The 16,992-nt window shown below is 46.8% G+C and overlaps 2 protein-coding genes across 10 annotated transcripts in view; one reads left to right on the forward strand and one right to left on the reverse strand.

Moving 5' to 3' along the window:
- Jarid2 (jumonji and AT-rich interaction domain containing 2) overlaps window positions 1–13,533 on the forward strand; it is a 439,139-nt gene extending 425,606 nt beyond the window's left edge. For 8 of the 9 annotated variants that reach the window (XM_050143916.1, XM_050143911.1, XM_050143914.1 and 5 more), the window contains 9 exons: window positions 302–420; window positions 511–581; window positions 1,234–1,348; window positions 4,062–4,167; window positions 4,391–4,687; window positions 5,102–5,232; window positions 6,139–6,322; window positions 7,232–7,339; window positions 11,664–13,533. In XM_050143916.1, the coding sequence (XP_049999873.1) occupies window positions 302–420; window positions 511–581; window positions 1,234–1,348; window positions 4,062–4,167; window positions 4,391–4,687; window positions 5,102–5,232; window positions 6,139–6,322; window positions 7,232–7,339; window positions 11,664–11,816 (1,284 nt within the window). In that variant the 3' untranslated portion in view covers window positions 11,817–13,533. The remainder of the gene's footprint in view (window positions 1–301; window positions 421–510; window positions 582–1,233; window positions 1,349–4,061; window positions 4,168–4,390; window positions 4,688–5,101; window positions 5,233–6,138; window positions 6,323–7,231; window positions 7,340–11,663) is intronic. The other variant, XM_050143915.1, reaches the window with a different exon arrangement.
- A 390-nt stretch (window positions 13,534–13,923) lies between these two features.
- The window catches only part of Dtnbp1 (dystrobrevin binding protein 1), a 90,091-nt gene continuing 87,022 nt past the window's right edge, over window positions 13,924–16,992 (reverse strand). The window contains exons 9-10 of the mRNA XM_050143921.1: window positions 15,135–15,275; window positions 13,924–14,303 (exon numbers count right to left, since the gene is read on the reverse strand). Coding sequence (XP_049999878.1) covers window positions 14,065–14,303; window positions 15,135–15,275 — 380 coding nt within the window. The 3' untranslated portion in view covers window positions 13,924–14,064. The remainder of the gene's footprint in view (window positions 14,304–15,134; window positions 15,276–16,992) is intronic.

Consider the following 16,992-nt stretch of genomic DNA (forward strand, 5'->3'; position numbering starts at 1 on the left):
TGTGCTGCCCTCAAGCTTTAGCCACTGCCTCAGGGTTTCTAACTGTTAGAGCCACATTCAGTTTCTCCACTCGCTCACAGTACGTGTGGGTGGCTTCCCCTGACAGTGCTGTCATCCCACGTGTCAACTGTTGGTCTGAGGGTGTGTCCTCAGGGAGGACAGCTGTACCATTGCCTTTAGGTTCTGCAGGAGTTGCTTATGGGAGTCTCTTCACAGACACCTTGTCCTGGATATAATGTTCCAACTGTGTCTTGGGCTTCATGTACCAAATAGACCATGACTGGCTTCCTCTTCTTTACAGCAAGAGTACTGGAGGCTAGTGGAAGAGAAGGACTGTCATGTGGCAGTCCACTGCGGAAAAGTGGACACTAATACCCATGGCAGCGGGTTCCCGGTGGGAAAATCAGAGCCCTTTTCAAGGTAATGGTCCAGGATTTTGTCCACGTTTCAGGGACTAGATAGTGCACTTCTCCACCAGCCTGTTATACCCCCATTTTTTTCCCTCTGCAGGCATGGATGGAACCTCACCGTCCTCCCCAATAACACAGGGTCCATCCTGCGTCACCTTGGTGCTGTGCCTGGTAAGTGTGACTGCCAAGAGCAAGGCCAGGCTGCTTCTCCTAAGGCCTGGGAGAGAGGCCTGGCGTCTTAGCTGCAGAGTACATGTACTGACATTTTAACATTGGGAGAGAGGGGGGAGATTGCAATTAAAGTCTCGAAAATGTGGACCCCCACCTGTCAAAATCTAAGAATCTGGTGAGCCTAGTTTAACTTGGAGTATTAAAAAGGTGTTTTTAAAACCGAATCCTAAGTGCTCTTTTTGCCAGCAGCCACAATAAATGGGCCAAGTAGTAAGACTGCTTTTGACTTAGGCAAAACAAAATCCTGTGGAGGTTCTGATTGCTGTGAATTCTTTGGGCCTTGGAATGGGAAGCCTGAGAGACTCCTTTCCACCCAGGCCAGAAACTTTGTATCCCACCTGCTGACTGTAGACAGGCACTCACGCCAGGCTTCTCAGTCCCTCGTGCTTTACACATTCGTTCTCAGCTCTAAGGGTCAACAAGCTAGAGGATTCATTCTGTGTAGCTAATGGGGAAGCGCAGGTGTCCATCTTTTTCTTGGTGTGGTATGTGTGGGAGAGGTAAAACCGCATTTCCCCCGGAGGAAACTTTTAATGGCCGCCACACTGAAGCTCTGTTGCTCTGACATGACATCTCTGCTCTTACATTGCAGGAGTGACTATTCCTTGGCTAAATATTGGCATGGTCTTTTCTACCTCATGCTGGTCTCGAGACCAAAATCACCTTCCATATATCGACTACTTACACACTGGTGCTGACTGCATTTGGTGAGTACTGACCCACAGCAGTGGATGCACGCTGCTCTAGGCATCCCACTAACTGGTGCTGTAAAGGGCCCGAGCCTGCAGCAGCTGGAAGAAATGCATTTTTTCCCTAGCCAGGGCATGTGCTTTCTACCTCTGCCACAGGAGGTTGTGGGGTAGCAAAAGATGTTTTCCATTCTTGGCCTTTTGTGTTGTTCTCTTGTGAATTGCCTGCTTAGTCTGCTTCCCTTCTGGGGCCTCCCAGTTATATGTGTTGTGGAATTCTAAGAGTTGATCTCATGGCAGCATTCCCCAGTGCCATGGGGGGCTTGTCTAGATGGGCAGCTTCATCTGAGTGGCCTTTACAAGAGCTGAAACATTGAGCAGTGTGTTCTTTGTTGGTCCTCTGAGCTCTGTGTTGAGAGCAGCAGGTGGTGGTTGACTGCATATCGTATGCTATCCCATCTCATAGTCTCACGGCATGCTGGTCTCAGTCATCGCCACTAACTGCTAATTTACCTAATGGGGTGACCGAATGTTCTTTATTAAGTAAACAGTCTTCAACTGATGTCTCTCTGGAGCCCATGTGGACGGCAGGTTGCTAGTGTGGGGTACAAGTTGTTTATGACCTGATGAGCAAGGAGGAGGTCTTTGTGTTAAGTGTGATCTCCAGTGTCCTGTGGGGATTCCTGGGGTGCGGCTGGTGGTATGAGTCGACATGTGGAACCGGATCATAGTGGTCACGAGCCAGAGAGCAGCCGGCAGCTGTGGAATGCTATACCCCTGTGGACAGTTGTGTTTCTTTGAGAATCTATGGCCGAGGTCCCACTCGGTGCAGATGCTTCTGTGGCTAACACTGACCTGTGGCATGCTTATGTGAAAATCTTAGTCGAGGTGTCTTAGTCAGGGTTGCTATTACTGTAATGAAACACCATGACCAAAAGTAAGTCGCCGGTAGGGAAGGGTTTATTTGGCTTAAATTCCCACATCATCATCTATTGTTCATCATTAAAAGCCAAGGCAGGAACTCAAGGACAGAGACCTGGAGGCAGGATCTGATGCAGAAGCCATGGAGGGGCGAGATCCTTACTGCTTGCTCTCCATGACCTACCTGTTCAGCCTTCTTCCTTATAGAACCCAGGACGACCAGCCCTGGGATGGCACCACCCAGAATAGGCTGTGTCCTCCATCAATCACTAATTAAGAGAATGCCTTACAGGCCTGCGTACAGCTGGATCTTCTGGAGGCCTTTTCGTAACTGAAGTTCCTTCTCTCAGATGTGTCGAGTTGACATAAACTGTTCAGCATGGCAAGCTCGAAGTGGCACGTGTAGGTTATTTTAATAGCTTGAATGTGTAGTTGAAGGGGTTGATTGAAACTTGAGATTTTGTGAGCTGCTTTTCTTGGTCTCTTAACAGCATAGACGAAAGTAGAGCCAAGGATATGATCAGAGAACTGTATGGCGCATCGTTTTCTTACATGTAATATATATTAGAAACTCAGCATTTCAATCATGCATTAATAATGGCTTTGAAATGATATAAACATTAAGAAAGAAACATGTGGCTGGTACCTTCTTTCAGCAATTGAGGCCGTGATTTGCTGCAAAGAGATAAAATTGTGTAATTGACTATTGAATGTTGGGGTAGCTGGCCAAACTTGTGTCTATGGTTGAGGGAGGAGGGGCCACTGGCAGTTACTGCTGAGGCCGACAGATCTGTCTGTGCTCCCATGTTATCAGTGGTGATGAGAGATTTGATGTCTGCAGCAGCCCCAGGGCCTTTTAAGACCCCAGTCTACCATGTTAGCCATTTGTTTCGGCAATAGTCATTCAGCCAGCTGACCCTGTCCTGCAGCTGGCTCCCTGTAGTTCATGAATAGGCTTCTGTTCATACTTTTGCTCATAACCATGTGAACCAGGAGGATCTTGTGGTACAATTGGCATTTTCTTGATGGTGGGCTGCGTGAGGCATTGAGATAGAGCCAGGAAAATGTTCAACCTCTGCTACTGCTGTGAGGTCTAGATTCTCCCTTTGAGTTACCTGTATTTATTGCCTTTTCTCCCACTGAGGGCTCCATAAGCTTTAGTATGTATGTCCTAGACCCACAGCGTTCCTTATGGTCACTCTCTGCTCCCATGTTAAGAAGACTCTTATCTTCCTTCTCTTAGGTGTTTTACTAACCACACTTCCTTCAAGCTGGGTTCTGACACACTGGTAGAGTGAGAGTTGCCCAGGTCTCTGTTGATTTCCTGGTTTCCTGGGAAAGGAGCTGTGTGTGTGCACACTGGGCTTGGTCCTTTCCCAGGTCTCTTCTGGCCGGGAGCTTTAGGTCTTCCCTGGTTGCCTTGGCTAGGGGCCCCCATGTACCCATGTTTTCTTGTTAGGAACAGCATCAAATCCTGTTCCTATGCTTGAGAGCCAGACAGTTCTTTGCAGTGTCAGAGAACTCACATAAGCTGAGGGGGATGCAGTTGTGTGTGTTTCTGATTTATAGGAGGTTTAACTATATCTGGCTTTGGTTTGAAGGTTTTTTGGCCCACCTTGTGGGTCAGATCTGCATAAAGTGAGCCACGTGTATAAGGCCGTGTTTGTGGTTTGGCTTTGTGCAGGGCAGAAGCAGCCAACAGTGACAGAGCAGGGCACTGGGCCAGCACTACAGCTCAGCTGCCCTCTCTGAGGTTGGTCCATGACGAAAAAGGTTCCACCAAGTATCTCCTGTGTTTCCAACATCCCAGGTATTGCATTCCTGCTGAGGAGGAGAACAAGCTGGAGGGCGTGGTCCACACCCTGCTGCAGGCCAATGGTACCCCAGGGCTGCAAATGCTGGAGAGCAATGTCATGGTAGGTCTGTTGTCACCCACACAGCAGGGAACTGATTATGTTGGCAGCTCCTGGCAGTGCTGGCTGGGGGAGGAAGTGCTCCAAAAGGGTTGCGGTCCTAAGAAGGAACGAACTATGGTAGAAACCTCTTAGACTACCACTGGCTTGTGCTTCATGATTGTTGTTTTGTTGTTATTTTCTGAAGGAGAACTATAATCTGGTTCTTTTGCGGCCCTTCCATCAGGGTTCCTGTCAACTGAATATCCACATAACCTGGCTGGTGTCCTTATGCCACGGGACATGGGTTTGCCTGGCTGATCAAAGTGGGCACATATCTCAGTTGGCATTATCTCTGCAGATCTCCCCAGAGGTGCTGTGTAAAGAGGGGATCAAGGTCCACAGGACTGTGCAGCAGAGCGGGCAGTTTGTTGTCTGCTTCCCGGGGTCCTTTGTGTCTAAAGTGTGTTGTGGCTACAGCGTCTCAGAAACAGTGCACTTTGCTACCACCCAATGGACAAGTATGGGCTTCGAGACTGCCAAGGTAAGCAAGCAGTGCAGGTGTGCCGTAGGCATTGTGTAGACTGCAAGTGTGAAGTTCATGTTGGAAAACCTTAGCCCCTGAGCTCCTTTCACTGCACTGTTGGGTGGAGATCCTCAAGAGCTGGCTGGAAAGTTTTCTCTAGCAAAGGTTTTCAGGCTTTATCAAGAAGGCTTTTGACTTCTATTACTAGCCATTCCGCAGTTGTGGGGAGGCTAGAAATGGAATACATAGAACATCTCTGCCCATTCTGGGTTGTGCTGCTGCCTTATGGCTGACAATGAGGTGCTAGCTAGGTCTTCCCTGGAATCTGGTGCTGTTCTTCAGGTAAGCGATGTGGCTACCTGCCACTATGGACCCTGGCTGCTCATTAACTCATGGAAATAGACCCTTTTGTAAAGGTGACTCCTCTTTCAGGAGATGAAGCGCCGCCATATAGCTAAGCCATTCTCCATGGAGAAGTTGCTCTACCAGATTGCACAAGCAGAAGCAAAAAAGGAAAATGGTCCCACCCTCAGTACCATCTCAGCCCTTCTGGACGAGCTCAGGTACTGTAGACCAAGATCCCAAGACTTCAGGGGATGCAACACAGCTGGTTGCAGGACAGGGCGGAGTAAACTGGTAGTAGTTCCCAGAACTGCAGCCCCTCTGAGGCTTATATGTTGGGAAGCCCTTTTTTGTTCTGTGCTGTGTTCCTTCTTGTCTTCCTGGATGATACTGGGCCTCTGAAGCTCCTGGTGAGCCAATATGAAGTGTGTGATCTCAGCTTGTCATTCCTCTGTATGGTTGATGTGGACTCACCTTTTTGTAATACTCTGCTCTAGGCTTTAGTGTTGGGGTGGTAGTTAGAAGAGGAGCTCACCATGCCCAACCCTAGGCTCTCTTCCAGATAGAGACACACAAACCATCGAGTATTATAGGCACCAATATTACCCGACTCTGTTGTGGTGCTAGTTTGTCCCCTTAAGTTGGCCCAGCTTGTATTCCACACGTGTTGAAGGTGTTTCTCAGCTTCACATAGGCCAGACAGTCATTGAAGAACAGGGTGTGTATTGTACCCGGTTCTCTGTGTTACACTCTGACCTCACTTGAATCCTCTTGAGGCTTCCCTCTCTGGGGGAATATGTTGATGGGAAACATAAAGATGCCCACCAGCTAGATAAAATCTTCAAGGGTAGGACTAGCAAATAGGTAAAAATTTGTCCTTGACTTTGAGCAAGAATATTTGTAATCTTGAGCAAAATCCAGTCACCCCATGGCTCTCTTGTCTGAAGTACATGGCCTCTGGCTGGTGCTTTAGGAAGGTTTGCTAGGCTTTTTACCCCATGGCCTGTCTGTGTTGTCTTGGAGAACAAGTCTATAGTTTAAAGGGGTCATGGCATGTTCTCTGGAAGAACCAGGTGTCCATTGTGGGCATGCAACCTTCTCATGGTGCCTGTCACTCACCTACACAGGGATACAGAGCTGCGGCAGCGCAGGCAGCTGTTTGAGGCTGGCCTTCACTCTTCAGCCCGCTATGGCAGCCATGATGGCAACAGCATGGTGGCGGATGGTAAGAAAAAGCCTCGAAAGTGGCTGCAGCTGGAAACGTCAGAGAGGAGGTGCCAGATCTGCCAGCATTTGTGTTACCTGTCCATGGTGAGTCTATGCACGTGGGCTCCATGCTAACCTACCGTGGGTCCCAACACCAAGCCTTCATCCAGCCCCTGGCCTCCTCAGACCATGGTAGCAAAAGCAAGAGTCAGCTGGCCACAGTAAGCCACCTTGTGTCTGTAGTCAGAAATCAAGAGGAATGCTGGTACCCCGCCCCCACCCCTCTAGTTTTTATTCCGCCTAGGTTCCACCATACTCAATTAAACATTTTGAAAAACATCCTCTACATACCCAGAGGTATTTCATCTGTGTTTCTAGATTTTGTAAGGCTGGCAATAAATATTTACCTTGATGAGGTTTTATTAATCCTAATAACTTACACTGCTCAAAACTCTTTGTGATTAGCCCTTGGAGTCATTGAAAGGGGCAACCAGAAATTATTGTTGCATGGAAGCTTCTGAGAAAAAGCCTTTAAAATATTTTTTAAAAGCCCAACAAATATTTGCACCCAAGTGTCAGAACCACTGTTCCTATTTATTATAACATCCAGGTGATAGGACCTGAGGTCTCATAAAGGGTGAGATTACATGTGCCCTTCTTAGGCCCCCCAGTGTTAGTGTCTTTTCATGTGACTTCAGGTAGCAGGGCGCATGCTTGGGAGGCAGCAGCATGCATGTCCTCAGGGGTACTAAAGATTAGGAGCCCAGCCAACATAATTTGGTCAGAAACTCTCCAAGTCTGAATTCTAAGCCTTCTAAGCCAATACCAGTATATTTTGTCCCACCTCTATGATGAGGTGCATAGATCTGGACGGGCTTGGAAAGCTAAGGCAGGAGCTGCTCCTTTCTTGCCTCATTCCCCACCTTGTTGAAACCTTGTTGGTTTCTCATCAGTTTGCACTGTTGTAAGTCACTGACCACTGCCTTAAACTCAGCTTGTATCCTTCCCCTAAAGGTGGTTCAGGAGAACGAGAATGTTGTGTTCTGTCTGGAGTGTGCACTGCGCCATGTGGAGAAACAGAAGTCTTGCCGTGGGCTGAAGCTGATGTACCGCTACGACGAGGTCAGTTCTGACTTGGGCAGAGCCCTGGGTACCATAGAGGCCTTCTTAGCCCAGATGACATTAGCGCAGGGCCTAGCCATGCTTGCAGAACGGAGGCTAAAGGACTTATAGTGGAGCTAGCCATCCATGTCTAGACTGGAGAGATGGTAGCTTGAGTTATGCTGTGTCTTCCGACCCCCACGTCAGATCCTCAGTGCCCAGTCTACAGAGTGCTGGTACCTTTGTCAGATTCTGTGTGTTTTCCACATGGCAGGTTTGCTTCTTGCACAGGAGGTGCTTGTCCCCTGAGATGGCCCTCCAGGGCTATTCACTCTGGCACCTGCCTTGATAACTGCATTTTGGGAATCAACTCTCTACCTCCATGACTACTCAAGCTCTCCACAGAGCATTTTCCTGTCTCCTGAGCCTGTTAAATATGGGTCAGAAAGAGTTGCCACCAAGGCCATTTCTGGCACAGTTCTGATTGCCTATTGGCGGCACTGCCAGCCTTGGTACTCTTCACCTGTGGTGGTTCTACACACAACAGAATGATTGTCAACCTTCCTGGCCAGGCAACTTCTATAGCTTTTTCCCACTTTGCCTTCGGGCTGGGGTATCCTAAGGGCGACATTGGCCTTTAGGTGGCATTGCTCAGTGAATCTGTCACCTTTTCACTAACAAGCTTCCTTGCTAGCAGCTGCTAAATCATGTCTTGCTTCTCCTGGCCTTTTGCAGCCAGCCATTGGCTGTGCTAGCCACAGAACATTTAAGTATGAGATACCGGTTCTTTGGAGTCTTTGCTTGGCCTTGGAGTGGAGGCCTCATGAGATGCTGAATATGAGCTGCAGCCTCCTCTGACCTTGTCTGTACACACAGGAAACGTGCAGAAGAGCTGCCTTAGGGACTTCTGCGGCTGTGGATTGTGTGCTGTTATGGTGGGAAGGGATCATTTGAGCCCTGGGGGATGGGTCTCATATCTGCTTTTCAGACTGTGATACTGTGAACACACTGAGTCAGGACGGGTGTGTGTGTGTGTGTGTGTGTGTGTGTGTGTGTGTGTGTGTGTGTGTCTGTGATGGCAATGCTCCTTGCATGATTTGGACACCTGCACTGGCCATGGCTGCCCCTTCACTCACCATTGATTCCATGTTCTGTGTTCATAGTAGAATGCTTTACCTTGGGGGCCCAACTCCCTGGCAGCCCTGGAATATGGCCTCCTGCGCTGCCGACCTGCTGGGAATCAAGTCCACTTGTGAGCCACACTGTCTCCACAGCTTCATACCCTTTTTCTTTTTTCTCAGTATGGGATTCTGCATCAAGTTCTACCTCACCTTCTAAGTCAGCGTTTCTTACCCTTTAATACAGTTCCTCATGGTGGGGTGACCCCCACCATAAACTGTGATTTGGCTCCTGTCATGAGTCATAAGTATCTGATATGCAGGATATCTGGTTATGTGACCCCTGTGAAAGGATTGACTCCCAGGGGTTCTGAAATCATAGGTTGATAATAGCCTGTAAATGAACCTCCGTCCATACCTTTTCTTTCACCAGCGGAACAAACACTATTTACTATTCTAGTTGGTCTTCTAACTTGTACTATCGATGCAGTGTGTATACTTTATTGCCTTGCCCACCCCAACAGTATTGAGCTACATTCTGGCTGAAGCTGCTCTTGTTTCTCCACTTCTAACCCCACTTTGGGTCAAGGAACATCTCAAGCATCCCTCTCCAGATTTCTCACAGGCTGCAGCACATGCTCCTGTCTCCTTGGCTGACGGCTTCCAGTTCTCTGATGGGATGGGATGTGCCAATCCTGTTTTGCCTGGTGCTGCACATTTGGCAACCTGGTGCCCTGAGTCAGGCAGTGTCACCTTTTGGACAGTGGCCATCACCACTGTGTTCCCCAGCTCTGTGACTGGCTGTGTAGCACATTATCCATGTTGTCCCAGGCTCTGCCCTATCACTTTCCTCCTTGGTTGTGCTCCCTGAGGCTGGATCAGGTAGACAGTAGTGCATTCAAATTCAAGGCCTTTACTTACTTGTCCCAGGCTTGCCAAGGGTGAGTCAGGTGTAGGTCGGACTCATGTTACAAGGCTGCAAAGCAGAAAGCAGGTCTATTTATTCCTGTTGTGTTCAGCGACGATAACACACTTCTGTAGTTCCTACTTTGTTATGTGAGCAGCAAATATCACAATGTGTTTAAAACTACCACCCCACCCCCCACCTCCCCCAGCCAGGGCCCAGATTTGGCCACAGCAAGCACAACCAGGGACGGCATCTGAGCACATGATTAGGGCAGGCTGGAACCGTTTTCCTGAATGTGCTGCTAGAAGCTGAGCAGTGGGGTGAAAACATTTTACTACGACTAACATCCTGAAAGTACAGCAGCACATTGATCTGGTGGTCTGATGTCTGTCTAGTCCCTGGCTTTGATGGGAAAGGAAAAATGCACATAACAGCCTCTCCCTCCACCAGAGGCTTGCTGTAGTTAAGGAAGTCAGTAACAGTCCTGAATCGAGGTCAAGTAGTTTGTAGGATCAATAAATGCTCCTATTTCAAGGTCCTGTGCAGCCCACCGATGAGCACTCCTGTCCAGGCCAATGACAGATATGCTAGGGATTCCAGGCCTGTCCCTTCCACACCCCAGTTTTCCTCTTGTGCACTGTGAAGCTCCCAGGAGACACCTACCTGGACACATGTCAGCCTGGCTGCATGAGGACAGAAGGCAAAGTTTCACACTGTGTCTCCAAGCTTGGCACAAGGGAGTCAGTCTACAGGAGGCAAGGGCCCTGTGTTAAGTCAGCAGATGTGTTAGGTTTTTGTGGCCTTCAGTTCCTTCTATGACTTTTCAGAGACAGAGCTCCACTGTGTGAACCTCAGGAGCCTTTTGTCCAGAGCTGCATCCTTTCCTCAATCATGGTGCCTAGCCACCCTGCTAGGTATTTGGGTTTCCTGCCCATGCTCTCAATTTTTAGACAGCCAGTGTGTCCCAGGCTGGCCCCAAATGTGTTTTCTTCTTCCCCGACCCCTGGAGACCTGTGATTGCCAAGTGTGGACTACCACTGTGGATACATTTTGGTAGAGAGATGAAGGGTGAGGAACAAGGATGTGGCTATTCCTTCTTTGAGTCATGTGACTTGGTAATGTCTCATACTGGAGAACTAACTTTAGCATAGTCCCAAAGCTGGTGCCCATGAAGCACCCCAGTGTGGGGCACAGCAAGATAAGCTGGCCATTTAGAAACATGAATGTAGGTGCCTTGTGGTATTGGCAAGAAGTCAGCAATGTAACTGGCCATCCTACTTAGCCATGCCTGTCCTGGGCTTGCACTTCTTCTCAGATCTGGCTGCTCTTTTTTGCTTTTAAACTTTTCGATTCTTTGTGTCTTTCTTGCCATGCATCCCAATCCCATTTATTTCCCTGTCCCTTTATATCTGACCTCTAACCTTGTAACCCCCACCCCCACCCAAGATAAAATAAAATTTAACAGGGGGGAAATCTCATCATGGAAGCTGTAGTGTGCCACAGTAAATCCTTTTATCCACACATCTTTACCATCTGCAGAGTTCAAGGCCTCTGGTTTCTGCTACACCATCAACACTGGGCCCTCACTGGAACTCATCTTGGTTATCCTGTTGTTGCCCTGTGTTGTGGAGATCTTCCAGCTTTGGCTCCAGCAGATGACAGATGGGGTGGGCTAACTCAACCCTGGTTCTGGGCCTGGGTTGCAGGGTTTATCAGCCCAGCAGCTCTCTTGATTTTCTCCACCAGGGTGAGCTCTCAAGTATTGCCCTCGGCTTGTTCACCTCTTTCAGTGATGAGCAAATGGTAGATGGCTGCTGTTCTTAATTTCTGGATTTTTTTTTTCTTTTCACATTGATTCTTTCAAGAGATAACTGCAGCAGGTGTCTCTCTTCCCTACCCCAACTATTTGATTCAGGGCCAGGAGATGGCCTGCCCCCTGGCTGGGAGGAATTCTTTTCAAAAATAAATACTTTAAGTTACATATATGGGGGGTACAGTACACTAGAGGTCAAAGGCATTCAGTTCCTTGGTGCTAGAGTTACAAGACACTTATGAGTGGCAGAAGTGGGCCTTGGGAGTCCAGCTCCTCCTGTAAGAGGAAGCTGTGTATACTCTCAGCAATGGAAAGGTCTCTCCAGCTTCTTTAGGTGTCGTCCTGTCCTGTTCAAAAGTCTTATGCATCTCTGAATCCTAAAGCTATTTAGAAAGCTTGCCCATGTCTGGTGCAACACACTCATAAGTCCTCATGCTGAGGTAATGTTTGTTGTCTGGGACCCCTTTGCTGTACTAACTTAATGCGGTCTCTCTGTTATCCCGGCAGGAGCAGATCATCAGTTTGGTCAACCAGATATGTGGTAAAGTGTCTGGCAAACACGGCGGCATTGAGAACTGTCTCAACAAACCCACACCAAAAAGAGGCCCCCGCAAGAGAGCGACTGTGGACGTGCCGCCATCTCGGCTACCATCCTCATGAAGAGGCCAAACCCATGGTCACTTATATATTTTTTGTAATTACTATATTCTAGTTTGGAGTACTTGCTGTAGGATACAAGCTGTCTTTGCACTAGCTCTAAAGAAGAATTTCTTCTGGTTTTAGAGAACTGATTTTGTTTTAGCATTAAACTGTTGAAGTTTTTGTACGTAGGTATCTAGATACTGCAGTCGGGTTTGGAAGCTGCCGTACACTCACTGTTTAAAACCTATGAGGGGCTGTATTAATTTGTATTGCCCCCACGGCTAACAAAAGCCTTTTTGTTTTGTTTTGTTCTGTTTTTGTTTGTTTGTTTTTGTTTTGTTTGGTAACTGTTGGGGAATAAAGGCTTTTTAACCCATTTTTGAAGAGGGTAAAGTTTGGAGAACAAATTTTAAAACCATCAGTCACATGAACAGATTTTTCTAGATTGGGAAAAGGGATAGAAGAACACACACATATACAGAAAAAAGAAACTTGAAATGGCTTTACTTTGGCTGTCTTTTCTTCTGTCTTGTGCAAGGGGAGTCTGTACCTTTTGAAACCGGAGCGCCTTGTATGTTTAGTTGGGCGGTTATTGGCAGCTGAAGGCAAAATGTGAGGTTTGAGTGACGAGGTTCTCATACCAGCACATCACTATGCATCCGTTCGAGGAGAGAGGACGAAGACAAAGACTGCCTGCCTTGGAGGGTCACTGTGGGAGACCTGTGCCTGATTTCGTTAGGAAATCCATTCTGTTATTTTTTTGGTGCTGTTGGCTACTTTATGAAAATAAATATAAAAAAAAACCACCAAAAAATTTTAAAAAAATCAAAAAACCCTTTGAATAGCATCTTTGAGGAAAAGGAAACCAGTAGTTGATTGTAAGTGCTTCCCTGTCACCCAGTGCAATTTCCTGACATTCCACCTTCGTCTCTGCCTGTCTCTCTCACACATCAGCATTAATCTGTTTTAAAACACAATTAGAGCCACTAAATCTGCAGTTGTTTTTGAATGTGAAAATACATCTGTGCTCATCTTGTCTATTTTTTCTTGTCATATTTTAACAAAAAAGGAAAAAAAAAGAATCCCGTCCCCTTTGTACATACTCCTGTAAATTGTTTTAAATACTTGAGCCTTTTCTTGGTGGGGGGAGGGGAGGGGTGAGAAAAGATGAAGAAAAGCCTTACATTTCAGTTTCTTCATCGGCTGGATTGGATGCTTACAGGGTTTTTCTTGTAACATTTATAAGTGCTGCTTACACCACTCAACAACAACAAAACATGGTAATGGAGTAGCTGTTGCCCTTCTCCGGTTGTGTGTACAGTATGTGTGGAATAAAAAAGGGAAACTGTTTTCACAAGCTGTTCTTTGTTTCATAATTGGATCAGTCCGTAGCTACCCATATTGCACTGAGCTTGCCAGTGGTGACTGCCAGGAATGTCCTAGGATCCACTTTGGTGGTTGTTGCAGAAGACTGAGCTGTTTTGGAATATTTAACGATTACACAACAGTCGAGTGTTTTCCCATGTGGTTGTCCAGTTTTTTATGGCCTTGCTGTGTACTTTTCCCTCTTTTTGACAGTAAACTTTCGCCTATGGCTTACAGTTTGACATTTAATTTATTAGCGCTGCTCTGCACCCCTCCCTCAAGGGAGGACTTCGTGTGGTTTATTGCCAGTTTTTTGTTTACTTTTCAGGTTTGTACTACAAGGTTTAATAATAAAAACAAGTTTTTTGGACATTTTTGTCTGTCTTGTGGGTAGTGAGGGAAGGGATGGGCTTTCTTCTCTGGTTGGTGGGGCAGAGGCTGCAAGTCTCCTCCTTGGCCAGGGAGTGGAGCTACTGAAGCATTTTCCTAGCCACTCTGTGGGGGAGCAAGCTTGTTTACTATAATGGCTCAGTTGATGGGTAAAATTGTTTTTCAGGTCCCAATTTGATCATGTTAGAAGAGCTGTTTTCTCCGTTACACCAGGGTATGCAGCCCACATGGACAGGTCTAGGTCCTGTCCCCTGCAAGCCCTTCCTCAGTGGCCCTCCATACCTGAGTTCCTTAGGATTGCTTGGTCCTATCAGCTGTAAGCACTTGCCAAGGAAGAAGCCTTTCATACACCCCACATGCTCACCACAGCTTACTGTTCAGTCCACAGCTTTATTGTGAGCTCTTCTCCAATGATTCTCACATACCATTAGCAATTGTGTAAAAAAAGAAAATTCAAAAACCTCTACAGACCCTGGCTTTGCTGGAGGACTGCACACAGCTGGCAAGTCATCTAAATGTCCTGAGTTGAGTCGCTGTCATCACTGACACCTGGGCTGGAGTTTCTGTCAGTGTGTAATGTGACCAAGGCAGTGTCCACCTGTACCTCCTCCTCGTCAGACTGGATGAGTGGGGCCTCGATGGTGTCCAGGTCAGCACAGGCAGAGGGTGAGGCAGGTGGCTGGATAGCCATTTCTGAGGGATTTGGAATCTGAAGAGTCATCTCATTCTCACAGGGGTTGGTTTCATGCTCTGTTGAAGAAAGTAGAAAAGACCTCTGAGGTATTGCAGTTGAGAACCACTACTGAGGACAGCTGCCATGGGGCTGCCTTCCTTGATCCCTACAGGCTAGTTGTTCTCCCTGCAGGAGCCACAGGTGAACAAGCTGGCTGACCATCCGTACTGTGCTCAAATGAGCACCTGTGACACTGGAAAAAGACCAAAAACTCTTTAAAGCCCATAAGATTCTGTTAAGCACTGTGCTTAAAGAGTAAGGGCATATGCTAAAAGCCATAAGCCATGCACAACACAGATAATCCTATAGCTTCTTCAATCCCTGTATATTGGTGCTAAGATGAGCTCAGAATTACTGAGCCTTCAGCAATTCTCCAATTTTACAAGGACTTAACAAGGAATAAAGATTTTACACATAACCGGTCACTGTGAGTAAATGATTCCTATCTCTATAGAGGGCTGAGAGGAGGGTGAAGTCAGAGGAATCAGGACCCATAGTACTGTGGACCCATATCTGAGGCCTGAGGGTCCCCTTCTGTCTTGTACATGAAGAAAACACTGGCTACTCAGAAGAGCTGCTCAGGTTTAAGGGTGCAAGCCCCACAATCCTGGAAGATCTTGGTGAGCAATTGCTGAATGAACATGAAATCAGAGTGTCTTAAGTAGAATTCCACATACTATTGCTGTATGAAGGGCAGAGCTTAGAAGTAACTGACTGGAGGCAGTAAAACTGGACACTTCAGTTTAGCACAGTGAACAGTCTGCATTGCCTTACCTACATGTGGGAAAACAGGTTCATGAAAGATGTTAAGTTTAAGCGATTTGATACTGTCTGGTTGTGACTCTTACCTAAACCAGGGGACAGTACAATGTCTTCTCCATTGGAGTTCAAGAAGACATCTAAAGCCTCCTGGTCAGAGATGTCCATGAGGTCCATCTGCTCCAGCATGTCCACATTCACCTCCATGGATGACATGCTGCCCATGGGCTCTAAGGATAAAAAAAATTGACATTTTTTTTCTTTTTCATGGTACATGGTGAGTTTCATCATTATTAGGCTAATTACACTATTCCCTCCCAGATCCTGCAATCACCAAATGACATTAAATCTACCCCAACTCATCTTTCATTACCTTTGATCACAACTCCTTGTTTGGAGGTGGTATTTGGATCAGGGTGCTCCTGCAGCAGGCAGGGGTATGTAGGAACTGTTTCAATGGGCCAATAGTAGGAAGTCAAGAAATTCCCTTGTAGACCAGCACACCAAAATTGGGATTGGCATTTTCACAGAGGTAGAAAGAGAACAGCAGCTCACCAGCAATCGGACACAGGGCCACTGACCTGAGTTCTCAGAGCAGGATGCCTCTCAGGATTGGTGCTAAGTCACCTCCCACCAACAGCCAAGAAAGAAATCTTAAGAGTGAGGTAGCCTGGGATGGATGTATTATGAACCTTGCACTTCACAGACAACGAGACCCCTACAAAGTAAGGGGCAGCACCAACAGTAAACCAGTGTCAGAGAGGACAAGATAAAGTTCATGAATGAAAATTAAACTTTTGCACAGGTGAGGATGAGAGCCAGGTAAGCAGAAAATATCCACAAATGAGGCTAGAGAAGCCCTTCAGTTCCAGACAGAAGTAAACAGTAACACAGACAGTTCTGTGTTACTGAGGAGAAGATAGGAGTTAGATTAGCTTTACATACATAAGCTTCAGAGTTCACTAGAGTATATAATTTCTAGCGCTAAAGTGGACAATCCTGACAATGTCATCCTGAACCAGTCAAGATGTCACCACTGTTTCACAGCTTCCTGGTGTGACACCCATGGGGACAACAATCAATGCACTAATTTCACAGTTACTGGGGTAGAAAGTGGCACTCCCCTGGTGCCCCAGTGGGATTCCTGGGGGCCAGTGGGTGTGCTTCTAGTCAGGGCTGTGACTTAAGCTTGGAAAGAGTGTGTTGGACTTGCAGGATAGCCCAAGGCCACTGGTAATCACTAGAGGGGATAAACCTGGTTGCTGGCTCACACCTTCAATCCCAGCACAGGGAAGGGATGCTGAGACAATGCCAGCAAGAGCTATATATCAAGAACCCACCTAAATAGTCCCTCTCTCCCCAAGTACGTGATTCTCCTGCCTCAGCCTCCCAAATACTGGAGTTGTATGTGTTCAGAAATTATCATAGCTATATTATTCACTATATTTTTAAAAGTAAAAACTGGCAGAACAATAAAAACATCACAGCCATCCTCTTGGGGGATGTTAATTCACCCCATCTTTGATGACTGACATAACCTGTTCTACTGAAGCAGAAACTTTCAACAAAGGATAAGTGGAAAAACTTATAACTAATTTATGTTACATAAGTATTAATGACAAAAAATGTTTACAGGGTTAAATATCAAAAGTTAAATTCAGCTAAAATGGCACCCCAACAGAAAATTCTTTGGATGGATGAGTTACTTCAGAATGAAGAAAATCATGTCTTTATCTCAGTTAGAAAAAAGATGCCCTTAGTGCCTTTAATTCTAGCACTAAGAAACAGGCAGATCTCTTAGTTGGAGGTTAGCCTGGTTCCAAGGAGTTCCAGGCTACCCAGGGCTACAAAGTGAGGTCTTGTCTCAGAAGAAAACATGCATGAAGAAAGTCCAATTCTCCTGCAAAGACTCCTGAATGCTGGAAGGACAGTCATGTACCACCATGC

The sequence above is a fragment of the Alexandromys fortis genome, unplaced genomic scaffold (assembly GCF_014885135.2).
Source record: "Alexandromys fortis isolate MF-2015 unplaced genomic scaffold, M_Fortis_MF-2015_v1.1 scaffold_1, whole genome shotgun sequence".
Taxonomy (NCBI): domain Eukaryota; kingdom Metazoa; phylum Chordata; class Mammalia; order Rodentia; family Cricetidae; genus Alexandromys; species Alexandromys fortis.